At 38.3% G+C, this 17634-nt stretch overlaps 2 protein-coding genes and 3 long non-coding RNA genes across 5 annotated transcripts; 2 read left to right on the top strand and 3 right to left on the bottom strand.

Moving 5' to 3' along the window:
• The first annotated feature begins 846 nt into the window (after positions 1–846).
• On the top strand, positions 847–2329 carry LOC145230144 (uncharacterized). Its single transcript, XR_013860569.1, has 3 exons — positions 847–949; positions 1006–1242; positions 1797–2329. It is a non-coding gene; the product is annotated as an uncharacterized LOC145230144 (long non-coding RNA).
• Positions 2042–2915, bottom strand: LOC145230145 (uncharacterized). Its single transcript, XR_013860570.1, has 2 exons — positions 2730–2915; positions 2042–2254 (listed from the first exon to the last, which is right to left on the bottom strand). It is a non-coding gene; the product is annotated as an uncharacterized LOC145230145 (long non-coding RNA).
• A 156-nt stretch (positions 2916–3071) lies between these two features.
• LOC145230143 (uncharacterized) lies at positions 3072–8285 on the bottom strand. The gene is made up of 7 exons (XM_080095523.1): positions 8230–8285; positions 7808–7966; positions 7108–7227; positions 6033–6125; positions 5361–5480; positions 5023–5112; positions 3072–4965 (listed from the first exon to the last, which is right to left on the bottom strand). The coding sequence occupies exons 3-7, from the start codon at positions 7175–7177 to the stop codon at positions 3755–3757; spliced, it is 1584 nt and encodes a 527-aa protein (XP_079951649.1). The 5' UTR covers positions 7178–7227; positions 7808–7966; positions 8230–8285; the 3' UTR covers positions 3072–3754.
• Positions 8286–9794: 1509 nt separating this feature from the next.
• LOC145230300 (uncharacterized) lies at positions 9795–10335 on the top strand. The gene is made up of 3 exons (XR_013860626.1): positions 9795–9827; positions 9884–10120; positions 10183–10335. It is a non-coding gene; the product is annotated as an uncharacterized LOC145230300 (long non-coding RNA).
• A 92-nt stretch (positions 10336–10427) lies between these two features.
• Positions 10428–17044, bottom strand: LOC145229524 (uncharacterized). Its single transcript, XM_080094881.1, has 8 exons — positions 16873–17044; positions 16450–16609; positions 15751–15870; positions 14291–14383; positions 13624–13743; positions 13291–13380; positions 11115–13233; positions 10428–10640 (listed from the first exon to the last, which is right to left on the bottom strand). The coding sequence occupies exons 2-7, from the start codon at positions 16574–16576 to the stop codon at positions 12143–12145; spliced, it is 1641 nt and encodes a 546-aa protein (XP_079951007.1). The 5' UTR covers positions 16577–16609; positions 16873–17044; the 3' UTR covers positions 10428–10640; positions 11115–12142.
• Between the last annotated feature and the right edge of the window lie 590 nt (positions 17045–17634).

The raw sequence follows: 17634 nt of genomic DNA, 5'->3' as shown, positions 1-17634 counted from the left end.
GGCCCAGTGGAGAAACCGCTGAAAGTCGAATCACAAGCGCCGTTGTCTGCCTTGTGTGCTGAACATGTCAGCTTCGTAGTAGAGGATCGCCCGTTTGGCCATGTCAGCTAAGATGAATCCATACTGGGATCAGTCCTGAAGCGTCGATGCAGATCAGCGATATCAGAAGAGCTTTGAGTGTGCTTTTTTGTGAAATTTTATCCTGATTGTAGCATCATCGAGGCCCGCTCAAATCAACCCAACTTCCAGTTGCTAGTTATCACCCAAGACAACTACTTCATCGCATTTTTTACACAAACTACATTTAAAACATTTCCGTTGCGCCACTTACCAGAAATTAGAAGGTCTGTGATGTGAGTTTCTGTGTTTGTAGCTCTAACCGGGTTGTTATAGATTTTTTGTATCTTTTTATCAGTTTTACACAAATGTTTCTCTGATGAGCAGAATTTGTAAATTTTTTTTGGACATAACGAAGACAATTAGTCACTTTAAAGGGCCCCGGCAGCGGCGATGTGACTTTTTCTACATTGTATCCAATTAGAATTGCCATACTTCAGGGATTCCGAATCACTAATTTTTTTGTCCTATGATTTGTCGTTTTCGAGATATTCAATCAAACAATGAGCTCTCGAGTGACACCTTGGTTTAAAACGCAGCACCGATTGTTACGTCACCTCGTACCAACTTCTAACAACGGACCTACGCGATCCTGGCAACCAGCAAAAAAAGGCTCCAGCAACCACGCAAGGGGTTAACTTTAGACCCCAATATCTCGCGAACCAAACGAAGCAGAACAAAAAACTTTTAACACACGTAGGTTAACAACGGCGGTGGTCAGCTGTTGTTTTACCCTTGATGCGTACATTTTTTTACTGTTTACAACTGATAAAATTAACGTAGACACTTAGTTGACAGTTAAGGAATATATAACAACTGTTTGCTTAAAAAGGTAGGTGTTTTGTTGTTAACAAAAGGTATTTTTCACGTAACAGTATTATATTGTAGGTGTTTATGTACTAACTGTGTGGTAATGGAGGAGAGCAAATCATGCGTTTGTTGCCATGAAATTAGTAAGTGTAACAGCAGTTAGCCAAGTTCAACGAATATTCTGAGTCGAATCTGCTTTGTATAAATGCACATCCTGGATTTAAATATATGTCTCAACGTGTATGCATTACAACCAGCATATTATCGATTTAAACGTCAATTCGGAAATCATGATGAGGGTAACACCCGTCACGAGTAAGTTTTACTGTACCAACTACTAACATGCAATATGCCACCAGCTACCTCTATCAAAGTATATGTAAAACACAAGTAGTCCAACCCATTGTTACGCGATAGAGCCGCATGGACGCCATTTTGTGTCCAAATTAATACAGCAGGTATAGGGAAAAACACATAAATTGTCTGATTTTTACAAACTGGTGGGATTTAACGCGAGTTTGATAGGCAAAATCGAATAAAACTTTTGGGTTCTAACATTTGAGCGTGATAATGCACGCTGAACGCAAATATTTAAAGTTTACATGAAAAATAAGCGGCCAAATTTACATGAAAAACAGCAATTTAGCTTTTAATATTACGGTGAAATGTTAGAACTCGAAATTTTCATTCAATTTGGCGAATCAAATTCGCGTCTATGCTCTCCAGTTTGTAAAAATCAGACAATTTATGTGTTATTTTTCTCTACCAACAGTATCATTTTGGACACAAAATGGCTACATAGGCTTTATTGCGTAACAATAGGTTGGACAACTTGTGTTTTATATAGACTTTGACCTCTATGTATTCAGGCTTTACAGATATACTGCCTACAGAAAATTTGTTGAATGGTGCTGGGGAAGACTTCAGAGTTACGTTGACTGACAGCCACTTGTCAACTATAAGTTGTGAATTCCCTTGTGACGTTGCTGCACAACAAAACATGTGGTTGCATATGCTTTTCACCCAAGGCCCCAACTCTTTGCAATAGGCTTTGTTAGAAAGTGCTGTCAGTTTCTTTTGGATTCTAAATTCAAAACCATAAACACAAATATACTGGTGTATGCTCATCTTTTATTTCTATCATACTTGTAGCTACATGCCAAACATAATGTTTTGTTTCTGACGATTCTTCACTAATGTATTTAATGATTTGTGGATGCCTGTCAGTCACAAAGGCTTTAATAAGCAATCCTTTGGTTGTGATGCTTTCAATGCATCCCAAGAATCCTTCTTTTTCCATAGGATTGCTGTTTGCCACTTCATTGCCCTAGAAAATATTATGAAATTACCAACTGAATACCTGAACAAGGTTAATAGCAACAATTTTATTGTTGCAAAGATCCATCATTGTGTATGTACCAAATTTAGCTGAGTGTCCAGGGAAATCTGCAGTTAATTTGCTTCTGGTACACCATTTACGAATTCCTGACTTTTCCACTTATTTGCAAGTGAAACAATTTTTTTTATGGTGGGTACTGTGGCACCTTGACATTTCGGGCAAATTTTAAAGAGGTGAAGAAGTTTTCTTTTACACACAATGTATTTTGGTTCATAGCTTAGATTGGGTGGTTCCCTACATGAAAATGTATTGATATTATCACACCTTTTTTTCATAACCACACTTTTTTGTTATTACCAAGTAAATGGCATGACAATAAACTAAATTAGTAGCACATAATGGTAATATTGAAGACTATAATGTTAAATGAGATTATGTCAGAAAAACATTAACTAAAGCATACCATACGCCTTTCTTGCAGCTGCCCTCATTGCCATTTCTTGCTGAAGAAGAATGTTCTCATAAATGCATGGAATGGCATTTGGCTTTAACACCACAACTTTGCCATACCCCTGTCATACTGCAATTTATTTGTGAAACATTCATCTGTGAAATGTAGGCTACAAAGAAAACTGCATTTTGTTGGTCCCTTCCACTTTCTCTTCACATTAAAAAATTTAATCCAAGCTGGCCGCAATCGCTTTATACCTGGAAAGCGAAAAAGTGTCATATTGCTGGCCTTTTGATTTCCTCTCGAATAGCAACCATACACAGAACACACTGCAGGCATTTTTGCAAACTCGAGTATAAAAATGAAAACAATTTTATTAAACACCAAAATACCTAAACTGACTAACGTAATTGGCGTCGCAAAATGTTATACAACCACCGACTACAAACAAGCTCCAAACCAAGTTGGTACGAGGTGACGTCAAATGACGTTTGAGCAAAGTGACAAATATCCGCAAGGTGTCAATGTTTTTAGATTTGAAACGTAAATATTTGACTAGTAGCTTCGATTTTTGTGGTTTTAAACCTGGAATCGTGTTCATAAAAATACGACAAACAACATATTAAAAAATAATTTGCCGGTGCCGGGGCTCTATGATGCGAAAATGTTGTGTTGAGTGAAATTTGCGGTGTGCAATCACAAAAATAATCGCTACATTATTTATTTGTCGAATTTTACTGTGTTTTAAATGGTTCCAATATTGGGGCAAATGCACAAAGCTGGGTTATTTTTACCTTTATTACAAATGGGCAATTGTATTTGGTGTGCAGTTAATTTGTAAGTACTGTTTATGCAATTGAATAAAATTGGTTTAACCTTGGCATGCTTAATTGTTGAAAGTAGCCACTTACAGACCACAGTAAACTAGGTCGAGAAAAGGTGAATAACTTGATTCCATAACCGATTACCCCAAACAATGTTTCCTTCCACAAATTACTGTATATTGTGACAAATCTATGACTTTGTTGATTGTTACTTTACTTTGACCTTTCACCTCGTCCCCTTTTTCTATTACTCTGTCTTCCGCGGTGTTGGCTGTCACGCTGGTTGGGACCATTATTACCAGCCGGCCTTCGACTCTGCCTGTTGCTTTTGTCGTCTTGTCCTCGTTCACGCTGTTTCTTCTCGCCTCCCTGGGACCTTATATTCGGTCTTTCGCCTCGTTGATTATCTGCTCTTCGACCTTGTTTTCTAACTAGTTGGTTGTTTTTCTCGGTTGGTCTTGGGCCTTGTCTGCTGTTCCTGTCACCACGAGGTGATCGTTGGTCTTGTTCACTGTTGTCCTCACCATCATTTGGTCTTTGACGTGGTTGACTGTTTTTTCTACTTGGTCTCCGCCCTTGCCTGTTGTTTTGATTTTCTACATTTCGTTCTTGTTGACTGACATAATCATTCTCTGATCTTTCTCCTTGTTGAGTGTCACCATCATTATCTGGTCTCCCTCCATGCTGGTCGTCACCATCGTCGTCTTGTTCTTCCAGGTTGTCACCATCGTCGTCTGATTCTTCATGGTTGTCACCATCGTCGTCTGGTTCTTCCAGGTTGTCACCATCGTCGTCTGATTCTTCATGGTTGTCACCATCGTCGTCTGGTTCTTCCAGGTTGTCACCATCGCCGCCTGATTCTTCATGGTTGTCACCATCGTCGTCTGGTCCTTCCAGGTTGTCACCATCGTCGTCTGGTTCTTCATGGTTATCACCATCGTCGTCTGGTTCTTCATGGTTGTCACCATCGTCATCTGGTTCTTGTTGTTTGTCACCATCATCATCTGATTCTTCATGGTTGTCACCATCGTCGTCTGGTTCTTCCAGGTTGTCACCATCGTCGTCTGGTTCTTCATGGTTGTCACCATCATCGTCTGGTTCTTTTTGGTTGTCACCACCATCGCTTGGTTCTTGCTGGTTGTCACTACCATTGTCTGGTCTTTCTCTTTGCTGGTTGTCACCACCATGTGGTTCTTGTTGGTTGTCACGATAATCATCGCCTGGTCTTTCTCCTTGCTGGTTGTCACCATCATCGTGTGGTTTTTGCTGGCTGTCACCATCATCGTTTGGTTCTTGCTGGTTGTTACCATTAACGTCTGTTTTTTCTCCGTGTTGATCACCACCATCATTATCGGGTCTTCGGTTTTGCAGGTTAGTTCCGTTATTTAGCGTCCGTTTAGTTCCATTGGGTGTGTTTTGTCCTTCTTAAAACGCAATGAGGATTACATTATCATCTACACTTCCATTTATTCCATTCTTACCAACACCAATTGAACCATCGCCATCCCTTTGAACACCAGCTTTTGAAATATTGCGCACAACATCGTCACTTATAGGTGATTTTCCTGGATCTTTACAAAAATACCAAAACAGTTTGTATTAATTTTAAACTACGTACAATACCGCTTCTATGCTGTTATTGCTGAATTACAGTTTTAATGTTGTAGAAATGAATTGAAACAAAACTGCCAAAAATGTGTAGAGAGCATAGCCTACACTGACGTTCGGATCATCGCTGGTTTCATTACCAGTTTAAGACAAAGAAATAATTAATACATTCTTTTAACAGACGAATAATAAAATATCAAGTACGACTTACTCTTTGATGTTTGGCACAAATATCCCTCGAAATCAGGAAGACATGCACAATAAAACCCGTTGATGATGTCAACGCAGCTTCCACCGTTCAAACACCTGTTTACCATGCAGTCGTCGATTGCTGAATGGAAATCGTTAGTTGAAACATTGTTTTACTACAACATTGACTTACTAACTTTGATGGGCCACACACTTAACTATGAAATGAGCAAACAGGTTCGTAACCATTTAAGTAGAAAAATTGAAGCTCTATAGGTCCTTTACAAGCCGGAACATCATTCAACATCAAATAGCAATAACAAAACAAGAGAGCAGAACATAACAGTAACCTACCTACTTGGCTTGGGTTAAGAAAAGTTTTCTCAAATTCTGTCTCTTAATTTTTAGATATACAGTAAGCCTCAGTTAATCCGGACCTGTTTGGACCTAAAAAATTGTCCGAATTAGGCAAGGATAGGGAATAGGGATTACCCGATGTCGATTAGTTCAAGTCTTGTTACATTACAAATCATTTGTATACCTCAAGTTTTCACCCAACTAAGAAACCGAAAGCCGTCCGTTAAGACTTCGAACCAAAAGTAAACAAAAAAGGACAAAATGCATCATAGTATCGTGAACTGTGTTTTATTTATCTTTACAATTGTAATCAAAGGTAATGTTGTAGCAAACTTACTATCAGTGGTCAGTTCCGCACAGGATGATTGCGAACCATCTTCTGCTGCACAAATCTCCGAGCGAGTGTAGAAATAAGTATTGACATCACTCCCTGCAACGTTTTAATACAATGTTTCTTGCTAAATTGCCTCTGAGAATAGGCCACGCTATACTTCTACAATTCAAAGGGGAATCGACATTTTTAATGCACGGTAGGTCCTTTATAGCAGTGCTCCGCAACTGGTGTGCCGCCGCAAAACAGTAACTTTTTGTTTCAAATTTGTTTTTGTGTATTTAAATAGTATAGCAAATGATACAGTTCACAACACCAAACTGAAGCTACACTACTCACTACACATTCGTGTTTTATTACGTCATAATATACTTTACAATGGCTCAATGCAGGGGTCTCAAAACACGCGGCCTGGTGTTGCCCCAATAGGGTTTTTGTGCCGGCCGCGAACTAACTTTTAAATTTTAGGTATTTACCTCAGGTGGAATACCCAGTCAGACCACTGATTTTAAGAAACAATCATTTTTTATTAGTAATGGCTAGAAATGAAAATAGTTCCTACTGTTGTAAATCAGCAATTCCAATTGTTGCGTCAAATTTTCCAATTGTTTCGGCATTGTATGCCATTGTTTTCATACATAGTAGTTTATTGCACTTGGCATTTTTACTTTGCTACACCGTATATTTGTTTCTTGTTTATTGCATTACAAATGTTTTATGTACATTATATGGCATAAACGCAAAACATTTTCAAGGACATACTATTTTTTGTTCATATTACTTTTACAAAAAAGTTCCAATAGTACGGCCTTTTCCAAACGTAAAAAATGTTTTTGGCCCTCAAAGAAGTTTAAGACCCCTGGCTTAATGCTTTTTTAGGCTTTCAAAAATTCAAATCGCATTTTTTGGTTCGGGTGTGCCGCCGAACATTTAAAGCTTGTATGGTGCGTGCGTGCGACTTGCGTGAAAAAAGGTTGCGGAGCACTGCTTTATAGCATCTGAATTTATTTGGGGTCAGGCCCCGTTCGTGGTACCGTACAACTATTCTATCAGAAATATAAAACTTAGACCGAGTATTTACTTTCAAAGCTGTATGTGTTGCTGGATGTTCCACACGATGTTGAAGACACTCCATTCCGACTTGATCCCATATATGACGATATACCAGCAGTCTTGTATACAGTAAGAATGCTGCCAGCGTCTATCGATACAACTTGAAAAATCAGTTTCCACAAAACCTTATTCAACATGCAAGGAGTGTCACAAAAGAATTGAAATGTCATCCACTAAAGGCCCGTTGTACACTATGCTTAGTGGCGCCTTACCTAACCTTACCTTGCGACCACTTCCGTTTACACTGCGGTTTTCGGTGCATACCTTAGTTTGTTAAATGAAATGCTCGACGACATTTTCAGCTTACAACAACTGTCGATGACCAGAAATCACATTTATTGTTACAGATATTTTAGATTTGAAAAAGCTGTGTATAATTCTAAATTAAATAATATTTTGTCATTAATCATGATTTTGTATCTTGGTAATCGCACAGAATTGAAAATAGTTTTGCATAAATGACACAAGACGTCAAGCCTGTACAATAGGTCGATACAGCATTTGAAAAAATAAAAGCGTCAACAATTGAAGAAATTTTACCCAAAATGCATGTTTTGCTCTACATTTTACCTGTATTTTTAGATAATATAGAATTACAAGCTGTGAAAACTACAAGTCGCAGTGTCAATTATTTAACGGCCTAATCAAGTAGGTCTCTTTGAAATTACCTGAATACAGCCCACTGTGAATAGCAGCGACACAAATGCTTCCATAAGCGTAAAACTCAGTCCCACACAATTGCCCTGCTGAAGCTGATGCACATCCTTGCGGACAACGGACTTGGGTGACTTCATCGGTTAAACTTGAGAAGGAAGTTCCGCAGGAAACTGTAGATTCGTCAAGTAAAACAGGTAAATTATCAGGCACCTTACAACATAAATCAAACACCCTGCCTGGCACTCTTTAAATAATTGTGCAGTTCCAAAGCTATTCCTATGAGTGACAGGTTTTAAGAAACGAAACATGATTTATATGCGAGGAAACTAAACATGATTGAGATAAACACAGATTTGGACAAACTTCTTAATAATACAGCATATTAAACGGACACTTTTTATTGCAATGAAAATCTACAAGAAAACATATTTACTAGACACTGTTGAAATGCAGGAACCAGCACAAAACAACAAAATCAAAACAAAATACTTTCCCAACACAATGCAATTTAAACTTTTACCAAACAACTGAATCTCAAAACGCAATGTATATATTTGACATAGCTACAAAAAGTTCAATATCAAGGCCTGATGTTGTTTTTACAAACAAGAGGAAGTGCTTAGATCAGAGGATGTACTGCATTTAATAGGCACCTACATGGTTTTGTACAACATACAGGATGCAATTCAAATTCACTAAATCGTTTTTAGCAAATTTCACTAAAATGGTGTGAAAATGTTGTGACATCGTTTCAGTTTTGATCACGGAAAACCTTAAGTTTTTTTTTCGGTGTGGTACAAGTGCATAGCTAGGACAAATAAAGCACCGTAAAGTTGTTCTTTGATTTAATACCGCCCCGCTGTAATGTGCATCTAATGTTTCAAGATTGATTGGGCACATTTTTTTTATAATTGTGAAGATGTTAGGAAAGTCATCAAATCATAATACGCCAGGCCTATTAAAGGCGTTGTACCGAATCAGCCAAGCATTCCGCTATGGCAAGAAAAATTTAACCTGCGGTGGAATTCTAACCCGCGACAGGAGTCTTTCCGGAACTCGCACTCTACCAACTGAGCTACACAGGCCCAGTGGAGAAACCGCTGAAAGTCGAATCACAAGCGCCGTTGTCTGCCTTGTGTGCTGCACATGTCAGCTTCGTAGTAGAGGATCGCCCGTTTGGCCATGTCAGCTAAGATGAATCCATACTGGGATCAGTCCTGAAGCGTCGATGCAGATCAGCGATATCAGAAGAGCTTTGAGTGTGCCTTTTTGTGAAATTTTATCCTGATTGTAGCATCATCGAGGCCCGCTCAAATCAACCCAACTTCCAGTTGCTAGTTATCACCCAAGACAACTACTTCATCGCATTTTTTACACAAACTACATTTAAAACATTTCCGTTGCGCCACTTACCAGAAATTAGAAGGCCTGTGATGTGAGTTTCTGTGTTTGTAGCTCTAACCGGGTTGTTATAGATTTTTTGTATCTTTTTATCAGTTTTACACAAATGTTTCTCTGATGAGCAGAATTTGTAAATTTTTTTTGGACATAACGAAGACAATTAGTCACTTTAAAGGGCCCCGGCAGCGGCGATGTGACTTTTTCTACATTGTATCCAATTAGAATTGCCATACTTCAGGGATTCCGAATCACTAATTTTTTTTGTCCTATGATTTATTCAATCAAACAATGAGCTCTCGAGCGACACCTTGGTTTAAAACGCAGCACCGATTGTTACGTCACCTCGTACCAACTTCTAACAACGGACCTACGCGATCCTGTCAACCAGCAAAAAAAGGCTCCAGCAACCACGCAAGGGGTTAACTTTAGACCCCAATATCTCGCGAACCAAACGAAGCAGAACAAAAAACTTTTAACACACGTAGGTTAACAACGGCGGTGGTCAGCTGTTGTTTTTGTTGCTTGTTTTACCTTTGATGCGTACATTTTTTTACTGTTTACAACTGATAAAATTAACGTAGACACTTAGTTGGCAGTTAAGGAATATATAACAACTGTTTGCTTAAAAAGGTAGGTGTTTTGTTGTTAACAAAAGGTATTTTTCACGTAACAGTATTATATTGTAGGTGTTTATGTACTAACTGTGTGGTAATGGAGGAGAGCAAATCATGCGTTTGTTGCCATGAAATTAGTAAGTGTAACAGCAGTTAGCCAAGTTCAACGAATATTCTGAGTCGAATCTGCTTTGTATAAATGCACATCCTGGATTTGAATATATGTCTCAACGTGTATGCATTACAACCAGCATATTATCGATTTAAACGTCAATTCGGAAATCATGATGAGGGTAACACCCGTCACGAGTAAGTTTTACTGTACCAACTACTAACATGCAATATGCCACCAACTACCTCTATGTATTCAGGCTTTACAGATATACTGCCTACAGAAAATTTGTTGAATGGTGCTGGGGAAGACTTCAGAGTTACGTTGACTGACAGCCACTTGTCAACTATAAGTTGTGAATTCCCTTGTGACGTTGCTGCACAACAATACATGTGGTTGCATATGCTTTTCACCCAAGGTCCCAACTCTTTGCAATAGGCTTTGTTAGAAAGTGCTGTCAATTTCTTTTGGATTCTAAATTCAAAACCATAAACACAAATATACTGGTGTATGCTCATCTTTTATTTCTATCATACTTGTAGCTACATGCCAAACATAATGTTTTGTTTCTGACGATTCTTCACTAATGTATTTAATGATTTGTGGATGCCTGTCAGTCACAAAGGCTTTAATAAGCAATCCTTTGGTTGTGATGCTTTCAATGCATCCCAAGAATCCTTCTTTTTCCATAGGATTGCTGTTTGCCACTTCATTGCCCTAGAAAATATTATGAAATTACCAACTGATTACCTGAACAAGGTTAATAGCAACAATTTTATTGTTGCAAAGATCCACCATTGTGTATGTACCAAATTTAGCTGAGTGTCCAGGGAAATCTGCAGTTAATTTGCTTCTGGTACACCATTTACGAATTCCTGACTTTTCCACTTATTTGCAAGTGAAACAATTTTTTTATGGTGGGTACTGTGGCACATTGACATTTCGGGCAAATTTTAAAGAGGTGAAGAAGTTTTCTTTTACACACAATGTATTTTGGTTCATAGCTTAGATTGGGTGGTTCCCTACATGAAAATGTATTGATATTATCACACCTTTTTTTCATAACCACACTTCTTTGTTATTACCAAGTAAATGGCATGACAATAAACTAAATTAGTAGCACATAATGGTAATATTGAAGACTATAATGTTAAATGAGATTATGTCAGAAAAACATTAACTAAAGCATACCATACGCCTTTCTTGCAGCTGCCCTCATTGCCATTTCTTGCTGAAGAAGAATGTTCTCATAAATGCATGGAATGGCATTTGGTTTTAACACCACAACTTTGCCATACCCCTGTCATACTGCAATTTATTTGTGAAACATTCATCTGTGAAATGTAGGCTACAAAGAAAACTGCATTTTGTTGGTCCCTTCCACTTTCTCTTCACATTAACAAATTTAATCCAAGCTGGCCGCAATCGCTTTATACTTGGAAAGCGAGAAAGTGTCATATTGCTGGCCTTTTGATTTCCTCTCGAATAGCAACCATACACAGAACACACTGCAGGCATTTTTGCACACTCGAGTATAAAAATGAAAACAATTTTATTAAACACCAACATACCTAAACTGACTAACGTAATTGGCGTCGCAAAATGTTATACAACCACCGACTACAAACAAGCTCCAAACCAAGTTGGTACGAGGTGACGTCACATGACGTTTGAGCAAAGTGACAAAATATCCGCAAGGTGTCAATGTTTTTAGATTTGAAACGTAAATATTTGACTAGTAGCTTCGATTTTTGTGGTTTCAAACCTGGAATCGTGTTTATAAAAATACGACAAACAACATATTAAAAAATAATTTGCCGGTGCCGGGGCTCTAAGATGCGAAAATGTTGTGTGTTGAGTGAAATTTGCGGTGTGCAATCACAAAAATAATCGCTACATTATTTATTTGTCGAATTTTACTGTGTTTTAAATGGTTCCAATATTGGGGCAAATGCACCAAGCTGGGTTATTTTTACCTTTATTACAAATGGGCAATTGTATTCGGTGTGCAGTTAATTTGTGAGTACTGTTTATGCAATCGAATAAAATTGGTTTAACCTTGGCATGCTTAATTGTTGAAAGTAGCCACTTACAGACCACAGTAAACTAGGTCGAGAAAAGGTGAATAACTTGATTCCATAACCGATTACCCCAAACAATGTTTCCTTCCACAAATTACTGTATATTGTGACAAATCTATGACTTTGTTGATTGTTACTTTACTTTGACCTTTCACCTCGTCCCCTATTTCTATTACTCTGTCTTCCGCGGTGTTGGCTGTCACGCTGGTTGGGACCATTATTACCAGCCGGCCTTCGACTCTGCCTGTTGCTTTTGTCGTCTTGTCCTCGTTCACGCTGTTTCTTCTCGCCTCCCTGGGACCTTATATTCGGTCTTTCGCCTCGTTGATTATCTGCTCTTCGACCTTGTTTTCTAACTAGTTGGTTGTTTTTCTCGGTTGGTCTTGGGCCTTGTCTGCTGTTCCTGTCACCACGAGGTGATCGTTGGTCTTGTTCACTGTTGTCCTCACCATCATTTGGTCTTTGACGTGGTTGACTGTTTTTTCTACTTGGTCTCCGCCCTTGCCTGTTGTTTTGATTTTCTACATTTCGTTCTTGTTGACTGACATAATCATTCTCTGATCTTTCTCCTTGTTGAGTGTCACCATCATTATCTGGTCTCCCTCCATGCTGGTCGTCACCATCGTCGTCTTGTTCTTCCAGGTTGTCACCATCGTCGTCTGATTCTTCATGGTTGTCACCATCGTCGTCTGGTTCTTCCAGGTTGTCACCATCGTCGTCTGATTCTTCATGGTTGTCACCATCGTCGTCTGGTTCTTCCAGGTTGTCACCATCGCCGCCTGATTCTTGTTGTTTGTCACCATCATCATCTGATTCTTCATGGTTGTCACCATCGTCGTCTGGTTCTTCCAGGTTGTCACCATCGTCGTCTGGTTCTTCATGGTTGTCACCATCATCGTCTGGTTCTTTTTGGTTGTCACCACCATCGCTTGGTTTTTGCTGGTTGTCACTACCATTGTCTGGTCTTTCTCTTTGCTGGTTGTCACCACCATGTGGTTCTTGTTGGTTGTCACGAAAATCATCACATGGTCTTTCTCCTTGCTGGTTGTCACCATCATCGTGTGGTTTTTGCTGGCTGTCACCATCATCGTTTGGTTCTTGCTGGTTGTTACCATTAACGTCTGTTTTTTCTCCGTGTTGATCACCACCATCATTATCGGGTCTTCGGTTTTGCAGGTTAGTTCCGTTATTTAGCGTCCGTTTAGTTCCATTAGGTGTGTTTTGTCCTTCTTGAAACGCAATGAGGATTACATTATCATCTACACTTCCATTTATTCCATTCTTACCAACACCAATTGAACCATCGCCATCCCTTTGAACACCAGCTTTTGAAATATTGCGCACAACATCGTCACTTATAGGTGATTTTCCTGGATCTTTACAAAAATACCAAAACAGTTTGTATTAATTTTAAACTACGTACAATACCGCTTCTATGCTGTTGTTGCTGAATTACAGTTTTAATGTTGTAGAAATGAATTGAAACAAAACTGCCAAAAATGTGTAGAGAGCATACACTGACGTTCGGATCATCGCTGGTTTCATTACCAGTTTAAGACAAAGAAATAATTAATACATTCTTTTAACAGACGAATAATAAAATATCAAGTACGACTTACTCTTTGATGTTTGGCACAAATATCCCTCGAAATCAGGAAGACATGCACAATAAAACCCGTTGATGATGTCAACGCAGCTTCCACCATTCAAACACCTGTTTACCATGCAGTCGTCGATTGCTGAATGGAAATCGTTAGTTGAAACATTGTTTTACTACAACATTGACTTACTAACTTTGATGGGCCACACACTTAACTATGAAATGAGCAAACAGGTTCGTAACCATTTAAGTAGAAAAATTGAAGCTCTATAGGTCCTTTACAAGCCGGAACATCATTCAACATCAAATAGCAATAACAAAACAAGAGAGCAGAACATAACAGTACCTACTTGGCTTGGGTTAAGAAAAGTTTTCTCAAATTCTGTCTCTTAATTTTTAGATATACAGTAAGCCTCAGTTAATCCGGACCCGTTTGGACCTAAAAAATTGTCCGAATTAGGCAAGGATAGGGAATAGGGATTACCCGATGTCGATTAGTTCAAGTCTTGTTACATTACAAATCATTTGTATACCTCAAGTTTTCACCCAACTAAGAAACCGAAAGCCGTCCGTTAAGACTTCGAACCAAAAGTAAACAAAAAAGGACAAAATGCATCATAGTATCGTGAACTGTGTTTTATTTATCTTTACAATTGTAATCAAAGGTAATGTTGTAGCAAACTTACTATCAGTGGTCAGTTCCGCACAGGATGATTGCGAACCATCTTCTGCTGCACAAATCTCCGAGCGAGTGTAGAAATAAGTATTGACATCACTCCCTGCAACGTTTTAATACAATGTTTCTTGCTAAATTGCCTCTGAGAATAGGCCACGCTATACTTCTACAATTCAAAGGGGAATCGACATTTTTAATGCACGGTAGGTCCTTTATAGCAGTGCTCCGCAACTGGTGTGCCGCCGCAAAACAGTAACTTTTTGTTTCAAATTTGTTTTTGTGTATTTAAATATTATAGCAAATGATACAGTTCACAACACCAAACTGAAGCTACACTACTCACTACACATTCGTGTTTTATTACGTCATAATATACTTTACAATGGCTCAATGTAGGGGTCTCAAAACACGCGGCCTGGTGTTGCCCCAATAGGGTTTTTGTGCCGGCCGCGAACTAACTTTTAAATTTTAGGTATTTACCTCAGGTGGAATACCCAGTCAGACCACTGATTTTAAGAAACAATCATTTTTTATTAGTAATGGCTAGAAATGAAAATAGTTCCTACTGTTGTAAATCAGCAATTCCAATTGTTGCGTCAAATGTTCCAATTGTTTCGGCATTGTATGCCATTGTTTTCATACATAGTAGTTTATTGCACTAGGCATTTTTACTTTGCTACACCGTATATTTGTTTCTTGTTTATTGTATTACAAATGTTTTATGTACATTATATGGCATAAACGCAAAACATTTTCAAGGACATACTATTTTTTGTTCATATTACTTTTACAAAAAAAGTTCCAATAGTACGGCCTTTTCCAAACGTAAAAAATGTTTTTGGCCCTCAAAGAAGTTTAAGACCCCTGGCTTACCGTATTTTACGGACCATAAGGCGCAATCTAAATCCTTTTTTTTCCTCATAAATTGATCGTGCGCCTTATAAGCCGGTGCGCCTAATGTATGGATCAAGTAGTGCTTAATTGCCTAGGCTACACTCAAAACCAGTACCGATACTATCATTATATAAATAAACCACCGTCTTACACAAAAACTACGGTAAACGCAACTACCAACTGTGATATTCAGAGCTTTATGAGCTTTATACGGGACTTTACTGAGCTTTATACGGTAACCCATACTCCTTAAAATACGTTGCGTTCTATAGTCCGGTGCGCCTTATGTATGAACAAAAAACTAATCAAAGCAATTTATTGACAGTGCGCCTTATCATCGGGTGCGCTTTATGGTCCGTAAAATACGGTAATGCTTTTTTAGGCTTTCAAAAATTCAAATCGCACTTTTTGGTTCGGGTGTGCCGCCGAACATTTAAAGCTTGTGTGGTGCGACTTGCGTGAAAAAAGGTTGCGGAGCACTGCTTTATAGCATCTGAATTTATTTGGGGGCAGGCCCCGTTCGTGGTACCTTACAACTATTCTATCAGAAATATAAAACTTAGACCGAGTATTTACTTTCAAAGCTGTATGTGTTGCTGGATGTTCCACACGATGTTGAAGACACTCCATTCCGACTTGATCCCATATATGACGATATACCAGCAGTCTTGTATACAGTAAGAATGCTGCCAGCGTCTATCGATACAACTTGAAAAATCAGTTTCCACAAAACCTTATTCAACATGCAAGGAGTGACACAAAAGAATTGAAATGTCATCCACTAAAGGCCCGTTTACACTATGCTTAGTGGCGCCTTACCTAACCTTGCCTTGCGACCACTTCCGTTTACACTGCGGTTTTCGGTGCATACCTTAGTTTGTTAAATGAAATGCTCGACGACATTTTCAGCTTACAACAACTGTCGATGACCAGAAATCACATTTATTGTTGCAGATATTTTAGATTTGAAAAAGCTGTGTATAATTCTAAATTAAATAATATTTTGTTGGTAATCATGATTTTGTATCTTGGTAATCGCACAGAATTGAAAATAGTTTTGCATAAATGACACAAGACGTCAAGCCTGTACAATAGGTCGATACAGCATTTGAAAAAATAAAAGCGTCAACAATTGAAGAAATTTTACCCAAAATGCATGTTTTGCTCTACATTTTACCTGTATTTTTAGATAATATAGAATTACAAGCTGTGAAAACTACAAGTCGCAGTGTCAATTATTTAACGGCCTAATCAAGTAGGTCTCTTTGAAATTACCTGAATACAGCCCACTGTGAATAGCAGCGACACAAATGCTTCCATAAGCGTAAAACTCAGTCCCACACAATTGCCCTGCTGAAGCTGATGCACATCCTTGCGGACAACGGACTTTGGGTGACTTCATCGGTTAAACTTGAGAAGGAAGTTCCGCAGGAAACTGTAGGTTCGTCAAGTAAAACAGGTAAATTATCAGGCACCTTACAACATAAATCAAACACCCTGCCTGGCACCCTTTAAATAATTGTGCAGTTCCAAAGCTATTCCTATGAATGACAGGTTTTAAGAAACGAAACATGATTTATATGCGAGGAAACTAAACATGATTGAGATAAACACAGATTTGGACAAACTTCTTAATAATACAGCATATTAAACGGACACTTTTTATTGCAATGAAAATCTACAAGAAAACATACTTACTAGACACTGTTGAAATGCAGGAACCAGCACAAAACAACAAAATCAAAACAAAATACTTTCCCAACATAATGCAATCTAAACTTTTACCAAACAACTGAATCTCAAAACGCAATGTATATATTTGATATAGCTACAAAAAGTTCAATATCAAGGCCTGATGTTGTTTTTACAAACAAGAGGAAGTGCTCAGATCAGAGGATGTACTGCATTTAATAGGCACCTACATGGTTTTGTACAACATACAGGATGCAATTCAAATTCACTAAATCGTTTTTAGCAAATTTCACTAAAATGGTGTGAAAATGTTGTGACATCGTTTCAGTTTTGATCACGGAAAACCGTAAGTTTTTTTTCGGTGTGGTACAAGTGCATAGCTAGGACAAATAAAGCACCGTAAAGTTGTTCTTTGATTTAACACCGCCCCGCTGTAATGTGCATCTAATGTTTCAAGATTGATTGGGCACATTTTTTTTTATAATTGTGAAGATGTTAGGAAAGTCATCAAATCATAATACGCCAGGCCTATTAAAGGCTATTAAAATAAAAAAGTTCGGTTTCGGCCGAATTTTCAAAAAAGTTCGGGCCGAAACCGAAACATTGGAAAACAACGGATTCGGCCGAAATGTTTCGGCCAACCGAAACTTCGGTGCATCACTAGTTTTAATCATCGGAACTTGGTATCGAACAATTCTTCTATCAGGAATGTAAAACTTAGACCGAGTATTTACTTTCAAAGCTGTATGTGTTTTTGGATGTTCCACA

This window comes from Phallusia mammillata, chromosome 5, assembly GCF_965637545.1.
Source record: "Phallusia mammillata chromosome 5, kaPhaMamm4.hap1.1, whole genome shotgun sequence".
Classification (NCBI taxonomy): Eukaryota; Metazoa; Chordata; class Ascidiacea; order Phlebobranchia; family Ascidiidae; genus Phallusia; species Phallusia mammillata.
This window is presented reverse-complemented; position numbering and strand designations above follow the sequence as displayed.